General features: G+C 35.0%; 1 protein-coding gene across 4 annotated transcripts; it reads right to left on the bottom strand.

Annotated features, from left to right (window-relative positions):
* Positions 1–317: 317 nt before the first annotated feature.
* LOC115434547 (alpha-synuclein-like) lies at positions 318–20,423 on the bottom strand. 4 transcript variants are annotated; one of them, XM_030156581.1, is made up of 6 exons: positions 20,095–20,423; positions 9,242–9,283; positions 8,579–8,706; positions 7,980–8,006; positions 2,948–3,000; positions 318–877 (listed from the first exon to the last, which is right to left on the bottom strand). In XM_030156581.1, exons 1-6 carry the CDS (start codon positions 20,213–20,215, stop codon positions 826–828), a joined length of 423 nt encoding a protein of 140 aa, XP_030012441.1. In that variant the 5' UTR covers positions 20,216–20,423; the 3' UTR covers positions 318–825. The 4 variants fall into 4 exon arrangements, with proteins under 4 accessions (XP_030012441.1, XP_030012443.1, XP_030012442.1 ...); XM_030156583.1 differs by having other exon boundaries at positions 2,944–3,000; positions 20,095–20,420; XM_030156582.1 differs by lacking the exon at positions 7,980–8,006 and having other exon boundaries at positions 20,095–20,406.
* Positions 20,424–22,361: the final 1,938 nt, after the last annotated feature.

The raw sequence follows: 22,361 nt of genomic DNA, 5'->3' as shown, positions 1-22,361 counted from the left end.
TATCTGGCCAATCGTCATCTGAGTTATTAGTATTGAACACTGCCTCCCACTTTTTTTCATGTATTTAGTTGAATGTTTCTTTAGCATCAGTTTCTTATTTAGAGCTGATCTGATTCTAATTTTCATTTCTCTGTACAAATTGATTCTGATTTGGATCTGAGTGAATCTTAAAACTAGAAATCACTATTGGGACTGATTTCTCTTCATAAACAACCTTAGATCAAGGATTTAACGAACTAGACAGTAATACCCAAAAGTACAGTTTGTTTTATTGTTTCCCCAAAACCCCCAGAGACAAAGAACCGCAGGGAAGAGTTTGGTTTAAAACTTGTCTTTATTTCACTTATTGTTCTATAAAATTGGTTCTGAAGCATCGTTAATGTCAGCAGTGTGTATGTGTGTGTGTGTGTGTGTGTGTGTGTGTTTTGTGGTTATTTTTAGTGTGTGAGTAGAGCAACATGCACAGAAAGGCTTCAGATGTCCTTCTGACAGGGGGCGGAGTCAGCCCAGTGACTGACAGGAAGGGGGTGTGGCTTACAGGACACAGAGGCAGCGTAATTATGTGAGCGCTCAGCTCCTATGATGTCATTCCACACCGACCAATCAGGTGAGACATCTGATTGAATTCGCCGTTTGTGTATGTGTAAAGCAGAGGCAGTGTTACCATGACAACAGGAGGCAAGAGGAGGAGTTTTGCTGTCGGCTAATGAGGTTAAGTTACACACAGTAGAACACAGAGGGGTGTTTTAGGGTTATCAGGGTCAATAGGTCAAAGGTTAGAAGTTCCGCTGTCGGCTACAATGAAGGGTCCTCTTTTCTTGTTCCTCATTGGACGGGAAGAAACAGGAAGTGACTTCTGGTTGGTCGTACTGAGAGTCTATAAATGAATAAATAAGATCAATGACAGACAAATTTGATGAATTCATTTGCATGTGATATTTACAAGGAACACAACAGTTATTCAAAATATGATTAACCCCTTGTGGTTGGTTGGAGTTATAGTCATAAGCCCCGCCCCCTCTATGTTGCCCAATGTGTGACAGGCTGAGAGTACATTTACACATAGGCGGGGATTTTTGGAAACAGAGATTTTTCTCTGTGTTTGCGCTTATCGTTTACACGACATCAATGGGCATGTGTACCAAAAACAGAGGTTTCTAAAACTCCAACCGAAATGGAGATTTTGGCTAATCTCCATTTTCACGTTTGTGTATAAACACAGGGAAACGGAGATCTTGGATGAACGCCACAGTTTTCATGACCGCTGCACACAGACGTAAATGTTGACGTCATGCACCTTCCACTGAACTGGACAGAACAGATAAACGACTGAAAAACACAATATGATGGATGAAGATGTGGAAACTCCTCATAAAAGCCTTATCAAGATTAATTAGTGAAGATGCTAACACTCGCTAGCACCAAACTTCTTTATTTTCTCATTTGTTTAATGCTTTTAACTTTACTTCTCAGCTTCATCCACTGGTGTCAAACTCATTTTCTTCCGGGGGCCACATTCAGCTCAGTTCATGCTGCGTTCCAGTCCACCCATAACTGGTGTTTTTTCCATCCTTCTACTGGTGAAAATGCACTGGAATGTCAGTCAAACCTGTGACTTCCCACCCGTGAACTCGCACGACATCCATGTTCTCCCAGTTCCGAGTTCTGACGTCACATACCAATGGCGCCCCCCCATGGATGTGGTGTTTATGCAGGTTGTTTATTAAAACAAGGTATTGATCTGACATTATTTATCTGCAAATGTTCTGTATAATCAGCAGCTGCTCTAGTGTTAGCTAGTTTTTAGTCCGATGAGTGCAAGAATAAATTAATATCAAATACAAATCCAAATATACAAATAACATCAAAGGTAGAACAGCTTCTCTTGCCTTATGCGCCGTTTTTCCTCCTCTGTTTCCCTCAAATAAGCAAAGAACAAACACCTTTAGTGATAGAAATGATTGTAAATGAACATAACAAACCATGCTGGTTTGTTTACATCTCCCACAATTCCTTGCGTTCAGGCAGTTTGGCGTGACTTGCCTGGAACATTACAAAGTCGTGAGTCGTGGTTTGAAGTCGTGACTTACGGGCTCAAAAAACAGCCTGGAATGCAGCATAAGTATCGTTTTGTTGTGATTAGGGATGTAATGATTACTGGTATAACGATAAACTGTGGTAAAATTGCAGACGGTTAGTATTACCGTTTAGATTCAAATTATCATGAAAACCGTGTTTGATTACCACACTTTGAAAGACAAAGAGAGAGAGAGAGAGACCTGGTCCAAGCACACAGAGAAAGAGAGAGACTGTTTATCTATCTCTGAAAAAGAAACTAAAACAACTCAAACTTGATCTGGAAAATGGTCAAACCGTGTCCATAAGGTGTCATCTTCAATGCACATTTGTATGTTTGATGTTTACATGTTAATATCTGAATGTTTCTGCAACAGAAAGTACATTGTGCCTATTATTTTAGTTTTTTGTTTGCTTGTTTGTTTGTTTTGTTTTTTTCAAAATACAATTGTGGTTGAATTATTTCAGTGTGTGTATTAGTACTTTTTGAACATTTTGAGCACATTTCAACCGTGATAATACCGTGATAATAATGGTAACCATGATCATTTTAATCACAATAATCGTGATATGAAATTTTCATTACATCCCTAGTTGTGATTCTTTTCAGGTTTCTGATTAATTAATGGTACTCGTTCATCTCACTATGTTGCCATCTACAGGCCTGGCATGCTCTGAACGGTGTAGATATATGAGGCCATGCAAACAGAGTTTTCCAAAAACAATCACGTCTGCACGAGTTTTTTTTTTTTTTGGAAACAGAGAGCGGGAAATATCCGTTTTCTAATATACCCATCTACATATAATCGTAGCCTAAAACTCCGAACTCCAAATGCACTCATAGTTTGTGTTGGCTTGTTTTCTTACCTACTGTGCATCCTGTTGAGTTTCTTCTCCTCCTGCTTCTGTTTTTGGGAGGTCAGCCTGCAGAACGAACCAAACACACACACCTGTGGTAACCATGACAACCTGCACCTGCAGTTCCAGCTACATTTCTCCGTAAACATGTAAAGCTAATTATTTTGATAAGTACACTCATTACTGTGTCCCACCTCACTGTCATTCCCAGGTTTTAATCTACTGTCATTAGGTTCCACTGAAGCTGTGGACTTGAAGATCAGCTTCTATGGAAATACTGAAGCTTTTTTCACCAATAACAGGTTCAAACAGTCAGAACCCACATCAGTTTAAAGTTCAGCCTTCTGTTGATAATGTCAGATGATGCTGACCATATCTACTAGTTTACCAGGGTGGAAATGGGTCATCCAAAGATAATATAAACTCCAATAAAAGACACATTTTCTTTTTTTTAATTCATTCATTTATGCATTTGTGACCACCATGGGGCAGGTTTAGGGGAAATGACAAAAATAACCTTCAAAACAAAATACTGTCTCTTACGGAAGCGTATTGCATTCACACACACAAAAAATAAATTTGGCTCTGTTTTTCCGAATTAACGAGATAATTATCTCGTAATTACGAGAAAAAATAAGTTTAAAAAAATTCGGCTCTGTTTTTCTGAATATCCGAATTAATGAGTTACAGTTTTCTGAAAAAATAAAAATTCGGCTCTGTTTTTACAAGATAATTATCTCGTTATTCAGAAAAACAGAGCCAAATTTAATTTTTTGTGTGAATGCAATATGCTTCCGTAAGCTCATATCAAATGTATTGTTTTTAACCATTTGAACAACTTTTCATGTTTACATTTATGTTTATATTTTTACTACTTTTAATTCTTTTTCTACTCTATTGATTTTCTTTCCACAATTTATTTGTTACTCCTCTCATGTGTTAATCTCAGAATTGTCAAATTGTTGTTGTTCATCTGTAAAATCATTGGAATTACATGAATCTGTGTGAAGTCTGGCCCAACACTATATTAAACTGCTGTTAAAACATGGATTTAACCACTAAGACCAGCACAATAAAAACACCAATAATAGGCTGAGAGTCGGTCATTACTTATGGTCATATATTAAACTGCAGCTGATTTATTCATGACTCATCCATGATTTTAAAACATTAACAAACTCTGATTTGGTCTAAAAACCTGAAATATTCAGTTTTGTCAAATTTATAGCAAAGAAAGCCATTGAATTTTCACAAACCATTAATTCCCAAACTATTGACAGATCTGCAGATCAGCGTTCTGCTGGTTTAGCCTGTATGTGTTTCAGGAGAAATGTAACTTTACATGAGCACCAGGGTTATACAAAAAGAAACAGCAACTGCTTATAGAGTGGAGGAAGCCAAGGAGATGTTAGGTTGAAGGAAAAGCCGTGTTAGTCAGCGTATACGTGACTGTGAGAATGTTGATGCCTGTTTTTTTCCCCGTCTCTGACCTGGATCGAATCCTGCAATAGGAAACATTTGTACAAAGCAACAACAACCTGATCCACTTCTTTCCATCCCTTGTTTTGGACAGAACCGACCAGAGTCCATGAGAGACACCAACAGATGAACTCAGGTAAAATAATCCAAACTCACCGGTTCAAACGTGCATTTTCTTCAGCCTCTTTTTTTCTCTCTCTCTGTTCTTTTTGTTTTGTTTGTTTGTGAAGCATCTTTGAGTGTCCAAAAAAGCGTTATATAAGCAGGGGTGTAAGAAAATATCGTTATCGCAATATATTGTGATATTTCACTTCACGATACTGTATCGATATTAAAAAGTACTGTATCGATATTTTTAGGTATTTATTCAGATGCAGATATTGTGGAGGTTCATTTTTGTCTTTTGTTTTTCCAGCTCTTTTGTTTCTATATTCACATGGGTTTTTTTGTTCTGTTGTTTGTATTCTACAAAAGCACTATTGTGATATCGCAGGTCATAAATGTAGTTTTTTGAAATTGATAACGCTGTTTTGTTAAATAATGGATAATTCAATCATCCTAAAAGTACTTTTTACTGTCTGAAAGAGAAAATTGGTTTTTTCTATTGGGAATGCATAAAAATAATGTTCTGATGTTGGATGATTCAGGGACTGAACACTATGTATTCTTTTCGCAATAGAATACGAACATTTAAGCAGGATCTTAAACTGTAATGTCTGTAAAATATTATTTATTTATTTATTTGTTTGTGTGGGTTTTTTTTGTACTGGTAAAGCTGTGTGTTAAAACTTTATTTATCCAAATACTGCACTATAAGTTTTTCCATAAAAAAATCTTTTAAAAAAAGAAGTGAAACAAAAAATTTTGCCATATGAACAGTATCGTGATATAGCGTGATATATCGTATTCTGATCCTAGTATTGTGATTTGTATTGTATCGCCAGATCCTTCCCAACACACACCCCTATATATAAGTGTGATGTATTATTATTATTATTATTATTATTATTATTATTATTATTATTATTAATTTCAAATGAAACCCAGTCAGTGAGTAAAACACCTATCCTGTCTTACTTTGTTGGGCTTATTTTCAAGATTTTTCAGGAAAAAAAAACAAAAAACATAATCAACCATTCTAGTGAGTGAATCTGGAAATATGGGGAAATGTTAAATCTATATCTAATCACATTATTAAACAAATGCGTCATCCACATATTGAAACTGAGTTCTTTAAACCAGTGGTTCTCAACTGGGGGGTCGAACTAGGGGTGTAAGAAAATATCAGTTCTGCAATATATCGTGATATTTCATTTCATTATACTGTATGAATATTAAAAAGTATTGTATGGATATTTTTAGGTATTTGTTCAAATGCAGATATGGTGGAGGTTCATGTTTTTGTTTTTCTTTTTTGTGTTTTTTTTTTATTTCTATATTCACATGGGTATTTTGCTCTGTTTGTACTAAAAAAAGTACTATTGTGATATTGCAGGTCATGCACATAATTTTTTAAAAAACTGATAACCATTATTTAACAAAACAGTGTTATTTCAATCATCCTAAAGGCACTTTTTACTGTCTGAGAGAGGCAGATGTCAATTCTTTTGTTGGGATCGCACAAAAATAATGTTCTGATGTTGGATGATTCATGGACTGTGCACTATGCATTCTATTCACAACTAATAGAATATGAACATATGAGCAGAATCTTAAGCTCTAATGTCTGTAAACATAATGTTATTTATTTAGTAACTATTATTTCTAACATTTTGTTTGAACAGAGGAAAGTTTGTGATATGGTATTAAATCCTGTTCTCATCAAATAAAAATGTATTTAGTAGTTGTACATATTTCTGGTATAATTACATTTTTCCAGGAAAGATTCTCTTAGAAGAAGAAACAACACAAACAAATTTTTTTGCCTTTTTAACAATATCGTGATATATCACGATATATCGTATCGTGGTCCTAATATTGTGATTTGTATCATATTGCCAGATTCTTGCCAATACACAGCCCTAGTCCAAACCTGTTTTCAGTGGGTCCTGGGCCTCTGTCTGGATAATAATAATGTTAAAAAAAATAAATATAAATAAATAATCCTGTGTTTTATTTTTAATGGAGCTGAACCCCATCTGTTCACACTCTCTAACAGATTCACAGAATAAAAGAAGAACTTAAAGTTTCTTTTCATGTGATGGAGAAACTCAGGTCTGACACCGACTCCATCAGATCTGGTTTTACCTCCACTGGACTAAAAACTCTGTGGGTTTAACCCATAAAGACCCAGTGGTACTTTTTTTTGTGTCAGCTCCCAAATGAATTTTTCTCTGAATTTAACCTTTTTTAAGTGATTTATCTTCATTTATCATAATATTATCCTCTGTATTTTGCATTTTTTCTAGTGAAGTTCACCTATTTTCTGATATCTAATTTACTGATCATGTGCTTTAATCATCCTGCTGAGATTACATTTGAGGATTATTCTACCAAAAACAGAGAAAACTGAAGAAAAGGTGTTTTTTTTCAGTCCAATCTGTCATTAACTGAACAAAAACCCAGTGTGTCCATCCACTGTCAGTGATCCAACTCCATGGGCTTTACTGGTGAATCAATGTTGTGGAACAGGGGTTTCAAACTCATGTTAGTTCAGGGTCACATACAGCCTGATATGATCTAAAGTGGGCCAGACCAGTCAAATAATATATAAATATTACAATAAGAACTGATAAATAATGTCAACTCCAAAGTTTTCTCTATGCTTTTGACTGAAAAAAGTCAAATTCCATGAGGAATATGTTTACATCTACAAACTGTACTTGAACATAACATGAACAAATATGAACAACCTGAAAATTCTTTTAAAAATTTAACAATATTACACCTTAGTTTATCATATATACATGTGCATCACAACTTCATCAAAACATTTAATAACTGGCAGAATATTATTAAAATTAGATATACTACTATAAAGACATTTAAGTTTGTTCATATTTGTTCAGGTTATTCACATTTTTTGTAAAAGGCTAATCTGTAAATGTAAACATTTTTGTGTAATTTTACATTTTTAAAACTAAAACAAAGAGAAATATTTGCAGTTTTCATTATTTATAGGTTGTTCTGATAGTATTTTACTGGTCTGACCAACTTTTGATTGAATTGACCTAAAATGATTTAAACATCCTTGATTGATTGTTAACACCTTCAGTGTAATTTTTGCATTTCACTAATTCATCCCATGGGCCGGACTGGACCCTTTGGTGGGTCGGTTTTGACCCCCGGGCCACATGTTTGACACCTGTGGTTTAGTATGTGTTGTTTAAAGTACTTTAATATTTGGAACATTTTAATAAATTAAGAGTTGAGGACCAGTGTACTGGAAAAAAGATCATTTTTTGTGATCATAACATTTTTTAAGAGTTAAACTGTCTTAATATGTAGGTTCTTAACCAGTCAGTGCAAATCTACCAGTAAATGTTGACGTTCAGCAGGTTTGAATGCAGGTTATGTCAGATTAATGAAGCTGTGATGAGCATTAAGCCATGCAACCAATCAGGCACCTCCTCACTCACAGGTTCCGCCTCCTCCTGCTCTCAGCCAATCACCAAGAATTTGGAAATGAAGAAAGACAGAGTAAATGTTACACATTATAACAAGTTAAATATTTAAATATCTGTTCCAGATTTATTTTCTAATTAATATGGGTTGAAAACACAAGTACAAGGTAATTTGTTTTCATTTTCATTTCATTTAAAGGATTTAAATGTGTGTTTACTTTGACTTAATGCAAGAAAATTTAAAAAATATTTCTCAAGATTTCTCAAGGAGATATTTGACTTGTCTATTGACTTATAATAATAATTATAGTCCCAATCTGATATAATTCAGAAGGAAAAAATATATACAAGACAAGAACTTTGCAATATGTATGAGACTGAACTGTACGTCAAGGAATTTGTTCTAATAAATGTCTAAAAAAGACAAAAAAACTATATGATATCATCTATAATAATTTCACCGTGAACAATATTATTATTATTATTATTATTATCATTATTATTATTATTATTATTATTATTATTATTATTATTATTATTATTATTATCATTATTAGTGTATATACCCAGAATCCCCTCTGGGGTCAGGTGACCTCACTCACCTTGGCAACGAATCCACTTGCCAGGGCTGCATTCTCCACCCCCTCCACTGTTGCCTGGGCAACCTCGTTGGCCCCGGTGACAGCGGTGTCTGCCACGATGTTCGCCTGTTCAGTCGATTTGTGGGCGACTGGAGGACAAAGGAAATAACCACCACTACGTAAACTATTGACAACAAAAAATAGTATGGAAGTAAATCTGTCATCAGATTTTGAATTACAAAAGCCACTGAATTTCTAGCACTAGATTTTTTTGCACTGAAATTAAGTATCTGAATTTTTTGCATCTGAATTTTTGCACCTGAATGTTTGCATCTGGATTTATTGCATCTGATTTTTTTAAATTCTAAATTTATGAACATAGTTGAATTCAGAGACAAACAATTCAGATACTTAATTTCAGTGCAAAAAAAAAAATGTCAGTGCCACAAATTCAATTTCTTTTATAATTCAGAATCTGATGACACAGATTTACCACCATACATTCCCTACAAGTAAAAAGTTCTTCAATCCTTCTGAAGTTGGTACGACTACATGGACACTGTATGAAAATAATGACATACAGTGTTGTGTATACTATCATGTACATAAGTATAGAAAGGGGAAGTAAAAAGAAAATGTCAGTGAATAATGACAGTTGAATTGTTGACTTGTTTTCTGGTTTACCTGTATTAACACCAGTGACTACTCCCTCCATCGTCTTGTTCCCTGGAGAGAAAGAAAAAAAAACTTCAATATGTCTTTGAAACCTTGACTGTCTTTCTTCCGTGTCTTATTTCCAGTTCCATGTCGGTCATTTAAATGTAAATAAAATGGGATTGGAGGGACCTTTGAATTGCTGCAGACTGAATTTGACCTGGTTTCTCACCAGAGACAAACCAAGCTCAGCTGATGTCTGCATTATTTATTCATGTCATGTTTCGAACATGGGAGCCTGGTATGAGGACAAACGTTTCTGCATGTATTTTGTTGTCAGGACATGATGGGATGTCCAAAACCCCAGGTTCTGGAGGTTCTGCATGTCCAGGGTTATTGTGTGTGTGCTGACGTGTAGAGGTGTGTATTGGCAAGAATCTGGTGATACGATACAAATCACAATACTAGGATCACAACACGATATATCACGATACTGTTAAAAAGGCAATTTTTTTGTTTCTTTCTTTTTTTTTAAATGAGTATTTCCTTGAAGAATTGATTTACACCAGAAATATGGACAAATACTAAACACATTTTTATTTGATCACAACAGGATCTAATGTTATATCACAAAATGTTCCTGTGTTCAAACTGAAATTCTATTTTACAAACATTACAGTTTAACATCCTGTTCAAATGTTCAGATTCTATTAGTTCATAACATTATTTTTGTTCAATCCCAACAAAGGAACTAACATTACTTAATAAAAGAGTGTTAAATAATAATAAATAAAATATAAAACAAAAAAACAAAAACAAAAACAAAAATGAACCTCCACAATATCTGCATTGGGACAAAAGTCATGTCCTAATGTTATCAAATACATGTTCCTTCAACCTTGCATGAGTTTTTCTTGTGTGTGTGTGTGTGTGTGTGTGTGTATATACTTTTGGACTTTTTTTTTTTTTTTGCCACTTATGTGCAAGAAACCAAATATGGTAACTTCATTAACCTTGATTTTCTACATGATAAAAAATTTTGAAAAATTTCACAAAAGTAATAAAGTCTGGTTCTGTCCTCCAAAAACACACTAAGGCTGAAATGTTGAATTTGAGAGGACTGAACTATAAAGGGTTAAACTAATGCTCCTCTAAGTGTTTATGTATGTGACCATTTTAAATTGAAATACACGTAATATGTGTGCTTCAATTCCTTAAATTCCCAGAGTCTGAACAGACTGTAACAGACTTGATCAGCGGAGGCATGAAACCACACGGCGGTAACAACATTTTTTTTCTAGTATTTCAGACTTTTAAGTGGGCGCTGTGGACATGTGACACATGAGGCTGAACGGAGTCTTTGTCTGAACAGTATGTTTGTGTAATGCAGCATCTGTTTACGACCAGCAGCAGATGAGCTGAAGCTGAAGCTGAAGCTGAAGCTGAGGCTGAAAAAGCTGATAAACATTTGCAGAGCTCCAGGACTGCAGACACACACCTATCTGATGAATGTGCACTTTTAATGTGTGCTAATGGCTTTGCTTTGCTGTTCTTTTACGCTGTGTCAGTGCAGCTGAAATAAACCGTTCTAATGTGTGGTTTAAGAACAGACAGAATGACTCATGACATTTACGGAGGATCCACTGATAACACTGGTCTACAAGTCCAAGGCTCCAGAAGAAAAGGAGTTCAACTTAAATTTGAGTCACTGATCCAGACTAATCCAGTCCTAAATGCTGGTTGGTTGTAGTTTCACAGATACAGTCTGAGCTCAAAATGTGAAATTCAAGAACTAATGATAGAAAGGGTTTAACTCCAAAGGAATTTTAGTGTCAGATCTACTTCAAACACTGTCTGCACATGACAATACATGAAACTGTACAGGTTCTATCAGTGGAACATTTATACATCTGCTCTATAAATATACATAAACCGACATATATGTGTTAGAACACACCATCATACAGTATACCAGCAAAACATCAACAAACCAACACTTTGGTCATTAGTTTAACAATTAATCTGATTAAAATACATAACATTTAGCACATTTAATGTGTGAAGCAGGTCATTTGTATAAATGTGTAGACCAGTGTAATCAAACCAAAGGCAGTAGATGTTTTGGTGTTTTACACACAGGTATTATGAGGCTGAAACAGTCCATGTTTTTATCAGACTGTTAAACTTCAGTAGAAGTACACTGTTGTCATTGTACGACTGTATTCAGACTGTCCCTAAAGCTGCTGGAGCTGAGTTCAGAGGAGAACAGGCGACAGTTTGAACCAAAGTTATTATCCTAAGTGAAAACTAACAAAACGACGAAAACTAGAATTGTAAAAACATTTTTGTTAACTGAAATAAATTAAAACTATAATTCAAAGAAAAAAACGATAACTAACTGAAACTGTATTGTGTGCTCACAAAACTAACTAAAACGGATAAAAATTAGGGATGAAATTCCCTTCATTTTCGTCTTTGTCAATGTCAGATTGATACGAAAGCAATTTATTTCCCTCAAGCAATTTTAGCTAGCGGCACCATACAATATTTAACGGTCCGTCACTTGTGTTCACTTGTGGTTTCCAGTCGTCTTCCTGGAAACATGGAGACTAAAGTTGGGAGAAAGCAGCAGAGTCCTGTCTGGGATTTATTTGAATACAACTGTGAAAAAGATAAAAGATATGACAAAACTAAAACTAAACTAAACAGTTAGGAAAAAACGAAAACTAATAAATACTATCAAACCTGCTCTAAAAACTAATTAAAACTAACTGAATTAGAGGGAAAAAAAGTCAAAACTAAATAAAACTAAACTATAATGAAAAATCCAAAACTATTAGAACCTTGCTGTGGGGCAGCAGTGCTAACTGCTAACCGCTAACTGCTAACCGCTAACTGCTAACCTCAAACCTCCATGGAGAATCAAAACCAGGATAAGGTCTGATCCAGGAGGAGGATGGTCTGGGTCCAGTCACAGGAGGAGTCATCAGTACCTTCTATAACTAAACTCCTTCTTCGGTACATTTCCTTCGTCTGGATCATTCCAGTCACTGTTGTCATTAGTGCTGGTGTATCCCACAGCAGTTTATACAGCGGACTGTCTCCATGACGACAACCAGAAGCACACACAAAGTGCTCATTTAAACAGGGCGGTCTCCAAGACTTTGACCTGCTGGCATTAGTGCAGGAAATCTGAGTTGATCACATGTGACACGCAAATCAATAGAACACATATTTTTTTAGAGTGAACAAGCAAATTACTATATAAACAAATGTTTACTATGCCCATGTTTGGGATCTTTTTTTTTTTTTAGCACAACTTCATTTATATTGACTGCCTCTTTTATTTTTCACTTTAACCTACTATAAAAACATAAAAGGACAGAAAACACACAAAAATATATAAAATCCAATTTGAAAAATGTACATACTTTATTGCATAAATAACATACAGATGCTTATGAACCTTTCCAAAGACTTTAAAAGTGAATATTGGTTCCAAATATTAGGAATATAAAATTAAAATTATAATAAATTAAAACTATACTCAAATATTTGACATAAAATCATAGCTTTACATAGGGTTTTTTTCCCCTAAAAGTGCGGTAATCAAACATGGTTATCATGATAATTAGAATTTAAACGGTAATACTAACCGTCTGCAATTTGACTGCGTTTTATCCTTATACTGGTAATGGTTACATCCCTACTCCCACTAAGCCTCTACATTTTATTCTTCTGTCTTCTGCACTTGCTGTTTTCCACCACCCCCACCCCCCCCCATCCCCTCTCATCCCCCCTCATCCCCCCACTCCCAGCAGCAGTCGACAGTCCATTTGGGAAAACAACACAACAACAGGTGGCTCATGGGAGTGTGACATCACTGCGACCTGTGTATTTGTTTTGTCAGTAAAACTAAAGGAGTGCAGAGCTCACACACACACACTGTGAGCCCGGACTTTGTATTTACTAAAATGCTTTAATTACAACGTACTTAAATGATTTCAGTTTTATTCTGTTACTATAAAATGTTCAGTATATTCTACTAATTTGTAGACATAGTCGAAAGTATGAAAAACAGTTAAAGTTGAATGGATTTAAATCACTAAGTTTTAGTCATGACTAAGAATGTAATGATTACTGGTATAACTATAAACTGCAGTAAAATTGCAGTTGGTTGGTATTACCGTTTAAATTCTAATTATCATGATAACTGTGTTTAATTACCACACTTTTAGGGGAAAAAACCCTTTGTAAAGATCTGTTTTTATGTCAAATATTTGAGTATAATTTTAATTTATTACAATTTTAATTTTATATACCTAATATTTGGAACCAATATTCACTTTTAAAGTCTTTGGAAAGGTTCGTTAAGCATCTGTGTGTTATTTATGCAATAAATTATATACATTTTTCAAATCGGATTTTTTTGTGTGTGTGTGTTTTCTGGCCTTTTATGTTTTTATAGTAGGTTAAAGTGAAAAAATAATAGGCAGAAGATATAGAGGAAGTTGTGCTGAAAAAACAGATACCAAACATGGGTATAGTAAACATTTGTTTATATAGTATATAAAGGCAAAATCAAAAGGACTGAAAAACAGACAAAATAGGCTCAGACCACTAAGGGTTAATATTTGAATGTTTCTGCAACAGAAGGGACACTGTACCTGTTATTTTATTCTGTTTTATTTATTTATTTATTTATTTATTTTAAATACAACTTGGTTAAATTATTTTAGTGTGTATATAAGTACTTTTTGAACATTTTGAGCACAATTTCAACAATACCACGATAATAATGATAACTATGATAATTTTGGTCACAATTACCATGATATGAAATTTTCATATGGTTACATCCCAAGTCATGACCACACCTTTTTCATCTGTGCATTGCATTGTGGGTATTGGGCATGTTATTGTAAATGTGTTCTTTTCCTGTGCAGGGGTTCAGCGGGTTGTGCTGTTAGTGTTCATTTGGACTGAATGTGTGTATGTCAGTGTTTATTGGCCTTTTTGTGTTTGTATTTTTGTAGAGCTGCACCATGAGTCAGAGCCAGAGGAAGAACTATGGATTTACTGTTCAGCTAGAATAACTCTTGTTTAAGTTAAATCTCAATGCCTTGCCAAGTTAAAAGCACTTCTTATACTGACATATTACAGTGAGCAGACTTCCTGCCTAACTTCCATACACACTTCAATATATTAAGTTTAATAATTATACAAAGTAGTTTATGTAGCAAAACATTTTAATCTAAATCAGAGCTCTCAAACTCATTTTCTTTCAGGTTCCACATTCAGTCTGATTCGATCTCCAGTGGGCCGGACCAGTAAAATAATAACAATAACCTAAAAATAATGACAATGACAAATTTTTGTCTTTGTTTTAGTGCAAAAAACCCCATTAAATTATAAAAATACTTACTTTTATAAACTTATCAAACAAAAAAGATTTGAATAACCTGAAAAAAATGAAATTTCTCAAGAAAAATAAGTGCAATTTTAACAATATTCTGCCTCAACTTATTATTTCTACATGTGCATTATGGATCAGATCTACAAAGACACTAAACACTGAGGAACAGGCAGAAAAGAGTTAAATTGTGCTGAATTTTCTTTAGACATTTCAGGTTATTCATATTTGTTCAGGTTATTGACATTTTATTGTTACAGGATAGTTTGTAAATGTAAATATTTTCCTAAATTAATGTTATTTTTTGCACTAAAACAAAGACAAAAATGTGAAGTTGTCATTATTCATAGACATAATGTAATATTATTTTCACAGCAAACCGAGAGGAAAATCTGCAGTCATTCTTTTTTGTCGGTTCTTCTGCTGTTATTATTTGACTGTAGATCATGTTGGTCTGTATGTGGAACCGCAACTAAAATGAGTTCCACAGCCTGGACTGTGGAATTTAAACACTTTGTAAATTCATCCTAGGGGCCGGATTGGAACCTTTGGTGGGACACATTTGGGTTCCGGGACGCATGTTTGAGACCCCTGGTATAAATCAAATTGGAACTGAGCAAAATGAACAGATGAGATGAAGTCTAATGATTTTACAAAGCAACTGACGTTGCAACAAATCTTAAGTTAAATTAACTTGGCATTTAGTGTGTTGGACTTAAAATAGCAGTTCCATTTAAATCAAGCATTTAAGTTTAATACACTCAAGTTTTCATTACTCATTACTTACATTTTTTAAAGCAACCGGTTCACTCAATTTTTCAAAGTAAACTCAACTTATCCGGTCTTACAGTGAAGAAAGATCCATGAGGAAACGATCGATAAAAGCTGCAAATGGATCCGTTCTGTAACAGGATCAGAGGGTTTATGTCCAACCCCCAGACCTCTGACCATGTCCTGAGTCACAGAGGATCCACCTGCATGTCGATAACTGAATGCACACTCTGACTGGAACCTTTAATCATTTCCTGTAACACACACACACACACACACACACGCACACACACACACACACACACACACACCTGCTGGTGCATCTTTTCCAAATGGACTGTAATGTTCATGTGGGGACGACCTGGGCTGGCTCTGAACCAACGACCTACACTTATTCGACCACAACAATCAGGTTATTGTGGAGTGAATGGACTCAGAAATTCACAAAACACTATATACATGTATGTAACTGGGACAGAAAATTAACCCTTTCATGCGCAGTGGTCACTCCAGTGGACAGTTATTATAGCTGTTCTCTTATATATTCATGGATTTTGTCGTTTTAGTTCCATATCAGCTGACACAGTGGACACTCATGCACCATCCCATACACTGTAATTCATACTGTTAACTTTGCTGTTCTTCATAAACCTGATCTGCATTAACATGTTTGAGTGGAAATCAGTTACTTATTATTATTATTATTATTATTATTATTATTATTATTATTATTATTATTATTATTAGACTGTAATTAACAGTTTGGGTTTTTTATACAAAAAGGTTTTTTTTTTGCATATTATCTGTTAAAATGTGAGAAAACATCAGATTAACTGCATTAAAAATGTTCTTATTTTATAGTTTTCACACAGTATAGCAGTAAATATGTTTCTTTACTTCAAAAATGAAACACATGGTTTCCAGCTGAGTAGACATTTTTTCAACTCCATGAAAAATAGGTTCACAAAAAATGTTTTAATCACATTGTTTTTTCAATGCTTAGAAGAATAAAAACAATCAGGAAAAAAAAAAAAGAATTGTGATTAAAGCTCTCATAATTCATGTACGAAAGGGTTTAGCACAATTTTAACAGTTTAACTCTTTTCTGCCTGTTCCTCAGTGTTCCGTGTCTTTGTAGTTTGGTTCCACAATGCACATGTAGAAATGATAAGTTGAGGCAGGATATTGCTAAAATTGCACTTATTTTTCTTGAGAAATTTCAGTTTTTTCAGGTTATTCACATCTTTTTTGTTCGGATAGTTTATAAAAGTAAGTATTTTCACTAAAACAAAGACAAAAATTTGGAGTTGTCATTATTTATCGGTTATTCTGTTATTATTTTACTGATTCAGCCCACTGGAGATCAAATCAGACTGAATGTGGAACTGAACTAAAATGAGTCTGAGACCCCTGATTTAAATCAATAACTTTGATTACCAATACCTCAGCTGTTCAACTTCACTGTTGCACCTTTGTCTGTTTATTGACTCCTCAACCCTCTGCTGTTTATGCTTATATTCTATGATTAATGTTTATCGGTTGTAGTTCTGTTTTTTTTAAATATTTTTTTCTCTGTTCACTTTGCTCCATGGGGGTGGGGGGAGGGGGGGGGGGCTTAGAGTCTTGTAATTTCAGTTTTCTGTATGTGTTGCACATATGGCAAAAGCTGACTTTGACTTTAAAATAACCACCTGAGGCCCAGCAAGGCATTTATGTAATCTGAAGGGGACAAGAGTTTCACAGCTTTACCCTGAAAAAAAAATAAAAATAAAAATAAAAAAATAAAAATGCTATCCAAAGGTGCAAAGGGAACTCCATATAAATAAATAAATAAATACACAAACAAACAAACAAACAAACAAACAAACAAATAAATAAATAAAGTATCTGAAAAATCCCAAACATTTACTCTCCTGGATCTCTGGAGAATAATTAAAATAAACTCCGCTCCACTTCGCTGTAATGGCACAGCCCCCCCCCCCCCCCCCCCCCCCCCCCCCAGTGCCCTCACCATGACACAGTTACATCATCTTTCCCTTGACTCCTCAGCTTCAGCTTCTACATTCAGAAACTGAAACTGCATCTGCCACATCCACCCGTACAGCGCTGACTCTGGACCAGTCTGTGATCGGGTTCATGGATCTGGACCAAGGTTATTATCGTTAACGAAAACTAACAAAATGACAAAAACTAGAATTGAAAAAACATTTTTGCTAACTGAAATGAATAAAAACTGTAATTAAAAGAAAAAAAAACGATAACTAACTGAAACTGTATTGTGTGCTTTCAAAACTAACTAAAACGGATAAAAATTATGGATTAAATTCCCTTCGTTTTCGTCTTTGTCAACATCATACGTCTTTGTAACATGATACGAAAGCGTTTTTCGTTTTAGCTAGCAGCACCATACGACCCTTCACGGTGTGTTACTTCTCGTCACTTGTTGTTCAGAGTCGTCTTCTCGTCTGTTTAGCTTTTTTTTCCCCTTCATTTTTTCCACTTTGCGTTTTATTCTTTTGTACTTATTTGAGTAAAACTGTGCTTTTGTTACTTAGACATAGGTCAGTTTTCTCCTCCTTTCTATTTCTACTCATTGAACATGCAGTTTAACGTCAGACTGAATTATTCAGAGTCCTCCATCAGTCCATCCGTCCTGTCCTTCATTTTCCATCCACTCTTTTTATGCGCTTGAGTCGTTTCATTCAGTAATTTAGTGATTTATGTGACGACAAAACTGAGTGGAATGTTAGAAATGTGAGAAACAGAAAAGCAAAAACTCAAAACCTTATCAAAACCATCATGTTGTCCTTTTTTACATCCATCTCTCCATTCTATTTTCTCTTTGCTTTTTTCTAAATCGACCCTATTTCTGTCAGACAGATGTTCCAACTCCATCAGCTCCAGCCTTTAAAACAGGGGTGTCAAACATGCGGTCCGGGGCCCAAATGCAGCCCACCAAAGGTTCCAGTCCGGCCCCTGGGATGAATTTACAGAGTGCAAAAATTCGACAGTCGAGGCTGTGGAACTCATTTTAGTTCCGGTTCCACATACAGACCAACATGATCTACAGTCAACTAATAACAGCAGAAGAACCGACAAGAAAGAATGACTGCAGATTTACTTCTCAGTTTGATGTGAAAAAAATAGTATTACTGTATGACTATAAATAATGACAACTTCAAAGTGCAAAAAATAACATAAAATTCTGAAAATATTTACATTTACAAACTATCCTCTAACAATAAAATGTAAACAAATATGAACAACCTGAAATGTATAAAGAAATTTAAGCACAATTTTAACAATTTAACAGTTTTTCTGCATATTACCAAGTGTTTAGATCAGGGTTCTCAAATTCATTTTCTTTCAGGTTCCACATTCAGCCTGATTTGATCTGCTGTGGGCAGGACCCGTAGAATAATAACAGAATAACCTATAAATAATGACAACTACACATTTTTGTCTATGTTTTAGTGCAAAAAAAACAATTAATTATGAAAATACTTACTTTAATAAACTATCCAAACAAAAAAGATGTGAATAACCTGAAAAAACTGAAATTTCTTGAGAAAAATAAGTGGAATTTTAACAATATTCTGCCTCAACTTCTCATTTCTACATGTGTATAATGGATCAGATCTACAAAGACACTAAACACTGAGGAACAGGCAGAAAAGAGTTAAAACTGTGCTGAATTTTCTTTAGACATTTCAGGTTGTTCATATTTGTTCAGGTTATTCACAATTTATTGTTACAGGCAAGTTTGTACATGTAAACATTTTCAGAATTTTATGTTATTTTTTGCACTTTGAAGTTGTCATTATTTATTGACATAATGTAATATTATTTTCACATCAAACCAAGAAGAAAATCTAGAGTCATTCTTTTTTGTCGGTTCTTCTGCTGTTATTATTTGACTGTAGATCAGATTGGTCTGTATGTGGAACCGAAACTAAAATGAGTTCCACAGCCTGGACTGTGGAATTTTTACACTTTGTAAATTCATCCCAGGGGCCGGACTGGAACCTTTGGCGGCACGCATTTGGCCCCCGGGACACATGTTTAACACCCCTGGTTTAGTGTCTTTGTAGATCTGATCCATAATGCACATGTAGAAATAATAAGTTGAGGCAAAATATTGTTAAAATTGCACTTATTTTTCTAAAGAAATTTCAGTTTTTTCAGGTTATTCACGTCTTTTCAGTTTGGATAGTTTATAAAAGTAAGTATTTTCATCATTGAATGGGGGGGGGGTTTGCAACCAAAGCAAAGACAAAAATTGTCAGTTGTCATTATTTCTAGGTTATTCTGTTCTTATTTTACTGGTCCGGCCCACTGCAGATCAAATCGTGCTGAGTGTGGAACCTGAAAGAACATGATAATTTGAAGCCCTGGGTTAAACCTTCTCTTCCTCCTCCGTCTGTCCCACGCCTCTTTCCCTCCCACTAAAAATCCCTCCTGCATCTTAAAATTTAATGTCCAGATTCATGTTAAATTTAACTTTTCTTTCTTTTATTCATCAACACTTGTTTGGGCCTCCCCCCCCTCCCCACCCATCTGTGCTCAAACTCATTTTATCTTCTTCTTTTCAGAACAAAGATGCTGCTTTTTTCCTCTTTACTTTTTACTCCCTATAAATATAAGAACTCTTTTTTTCCTTCGTGTCCATCCTCCATCCTTCCTTCCTCCCTCTTCTTACCCACATACATGACGCCCTCCTTGGTCTTGGCAGCGGCCTCCTCCACGCCGGCCTTGGTCTTCTCAGCGGCCGCCACCACTCCATCCTTGGCGATGGAGAACCCCTTCTTTAGAACATCCATGCTGACTGGCTTCTCCTTTGTCTTCTTCTCTTCTATCCCTTGTTGTTTCCTTCTTCTTCTTTTTCCTCTTCTTCTTCTTCTTCTTGCGCTCCGTCTGCCTTGGGTGTCTCTTCTCGTCTGTCTATGATCTGTTCTTCCTGCTAATGGACCAAAGAGAGAGAGAGAGACAGAGAGAGAGAGAGAAGGGGTGGAGAGAGGGCACGTGAGAAAGAGAGAGAGAGAGTCGGAGCTCTTACCAGAAAGGGAGGTAGAGATATGAAAGAGTAAAACACAGAGGCATCATGGGAGAAAACAGATCTAGAGGGAGGAGAGGACGGTGTGTTCTGCTCACGTGTCACGGCTGATTATTCTGTCGAATGTTATTCACTGATTGCATTCAGAGCTTCAGCACATTCACAGTCGTAATGACACTGGTTTCCTGCCAAGGTCACAGTCCAGTTTTGGGTGGCCATCAAAGGGGCACTTTGGATTTTTTTTTTTTTTCAAAAACAGTCCAAAAAAAACCCCAGTACAGTTACAATTAGAGAGTTAATAAGCACTTAACAGTGTTTTTCAACCTTGGGGTTGGGACCCCACCAAGGTTATTATCGTTAACAAAAACTAATGAAATGACGAAAACTAGAATTGTAAAAACATCTTTGTTAACTGAAATAAATAAAAACTATAATTAAAAGAAAAAATGATAACTAATTGAAACTGTATTGTGTGCTTACAAAACTAACTGAAACATAAAAAAAATGATGGCCAAAATTCCCTTCGTTTTTGTCTTTGTCATGTCGGATTTATATGAAATCAATTTATTTTACTCGAGCAATTTTAGCTAGCGGCACTTCACAGTCCGACACTTGTCATCACTTGTGGTTTAGAGTCGTCTTCTTGTCCTAACTCTAACTGGAAACATGGAAACTAAAGTTTGGAGAAAGTCTTGTACGGGAATTTAATTGAATATGACAGTGAGAAAGATAAAAGATATGAAAAAACTAAAACTAAACTAAAACTAAGCATTTAGAAAAAAACAAAAACTAATTAAAACTAACAAACCTGCTCTAAAAAACTAATTAAAACTAACTGAATTAGAGAAAAAAAGTCAAAACAAAATAAAACTAAACTATAATGAAAAATCCAAAACTATTATAACCTTGGACCCCTTGTGGGGTCGCCTGAAATTTCTAGTAATTGATAAAAAATTCAAAGTTACTGATAAAATTTTACATTATAAAGCCTAAATGTTGCCTAAAATTAACTTTTATTTGCAATGTAGTATAGCAAACTATTACACGATCAAAAACAAATTAATTTTAGCCAAAAAAAAAGTCTCTGTTTTGAATGTCTGGGGTCACCAGAAATTTGTGATGTTAAAATGGGGTCAGGAGTAAAAAAAGGTTGGAAACCACTGACAGTTCAGACACCAGGTCAAAAAGGTCATTGTACTGAATTCCACAGATGTAGTAGTTACCATGTTAAGGTCCAACAGAATGTAACACCACAGTGTAGCATCTAGTCTGCCCTCAGTCCAACAGCACAGGAACAAGTACCACTGCTGTTCGGGTTGGAAGTCCCATTGGTTGTATGTATATTAAAGAAAAAAAACAAACAAACAAACATGTAAGTAAGCATTTTCAGTTGCTGGAATTCAAAGATATTTAACCCTCCAATGTCCCGCCCACAGAGGCCCCTCCTACCCACCTACAGAGCGTAACCTGCACAGCGCTGCAGTGATGTCAAAATGTTTTCATACAGTTTGTTTTTAACTTTTTAACTTTTTTTTGGATTTCATCAACTAGAGTCATGAAGAAAAATACCAAATACTTAATAACTGTCATGCTTTTAACCCTTCAGATGCCAGGTTTGTAATAGAAACAAACTTTTTTTTTTTTTTTTGGCAATGGCTCCTGCCACAGTACTGTGGTCTATTTCCACAGACTAATCAAATGTTAGTATTTGTACCAGAGCCAATCACAGATTCTGTTCCATTAAGTCATTGTCCTCTTTTTGCCACAGTACTGTGGTCATATATGGAGTATACTGTACAGTACTGTGGTCATATATGGAGTAAACTTCATTCTGTTGTGCATTTTTCCTCCACAGTACTGTGGCAACCAAGGTTATAATAGTTTTGAATTTTTAATTATAGTTTAGTTTTAAT

Source organism: Sphaeramia orbicularis, chromosome 15 (genome assembly GCF_902148855.1).
Source record: "Sphaeramia orbicularis chromosome 15, fSphaOr1.1, whole genome shotgun sequence".
In the NCBI taxonomy this organism is placed as follows: Eukaryota; Metazoa; Chordata; class Actinopteri; order Kurtiformes; family Apogonidae; genus Sphaeramia; species Sphaeramia orbicularis.
Note: the sequence above shows the minus strand (reverse complement) of the source record. Positions and strands in the feature narration are given on the sequence as shown.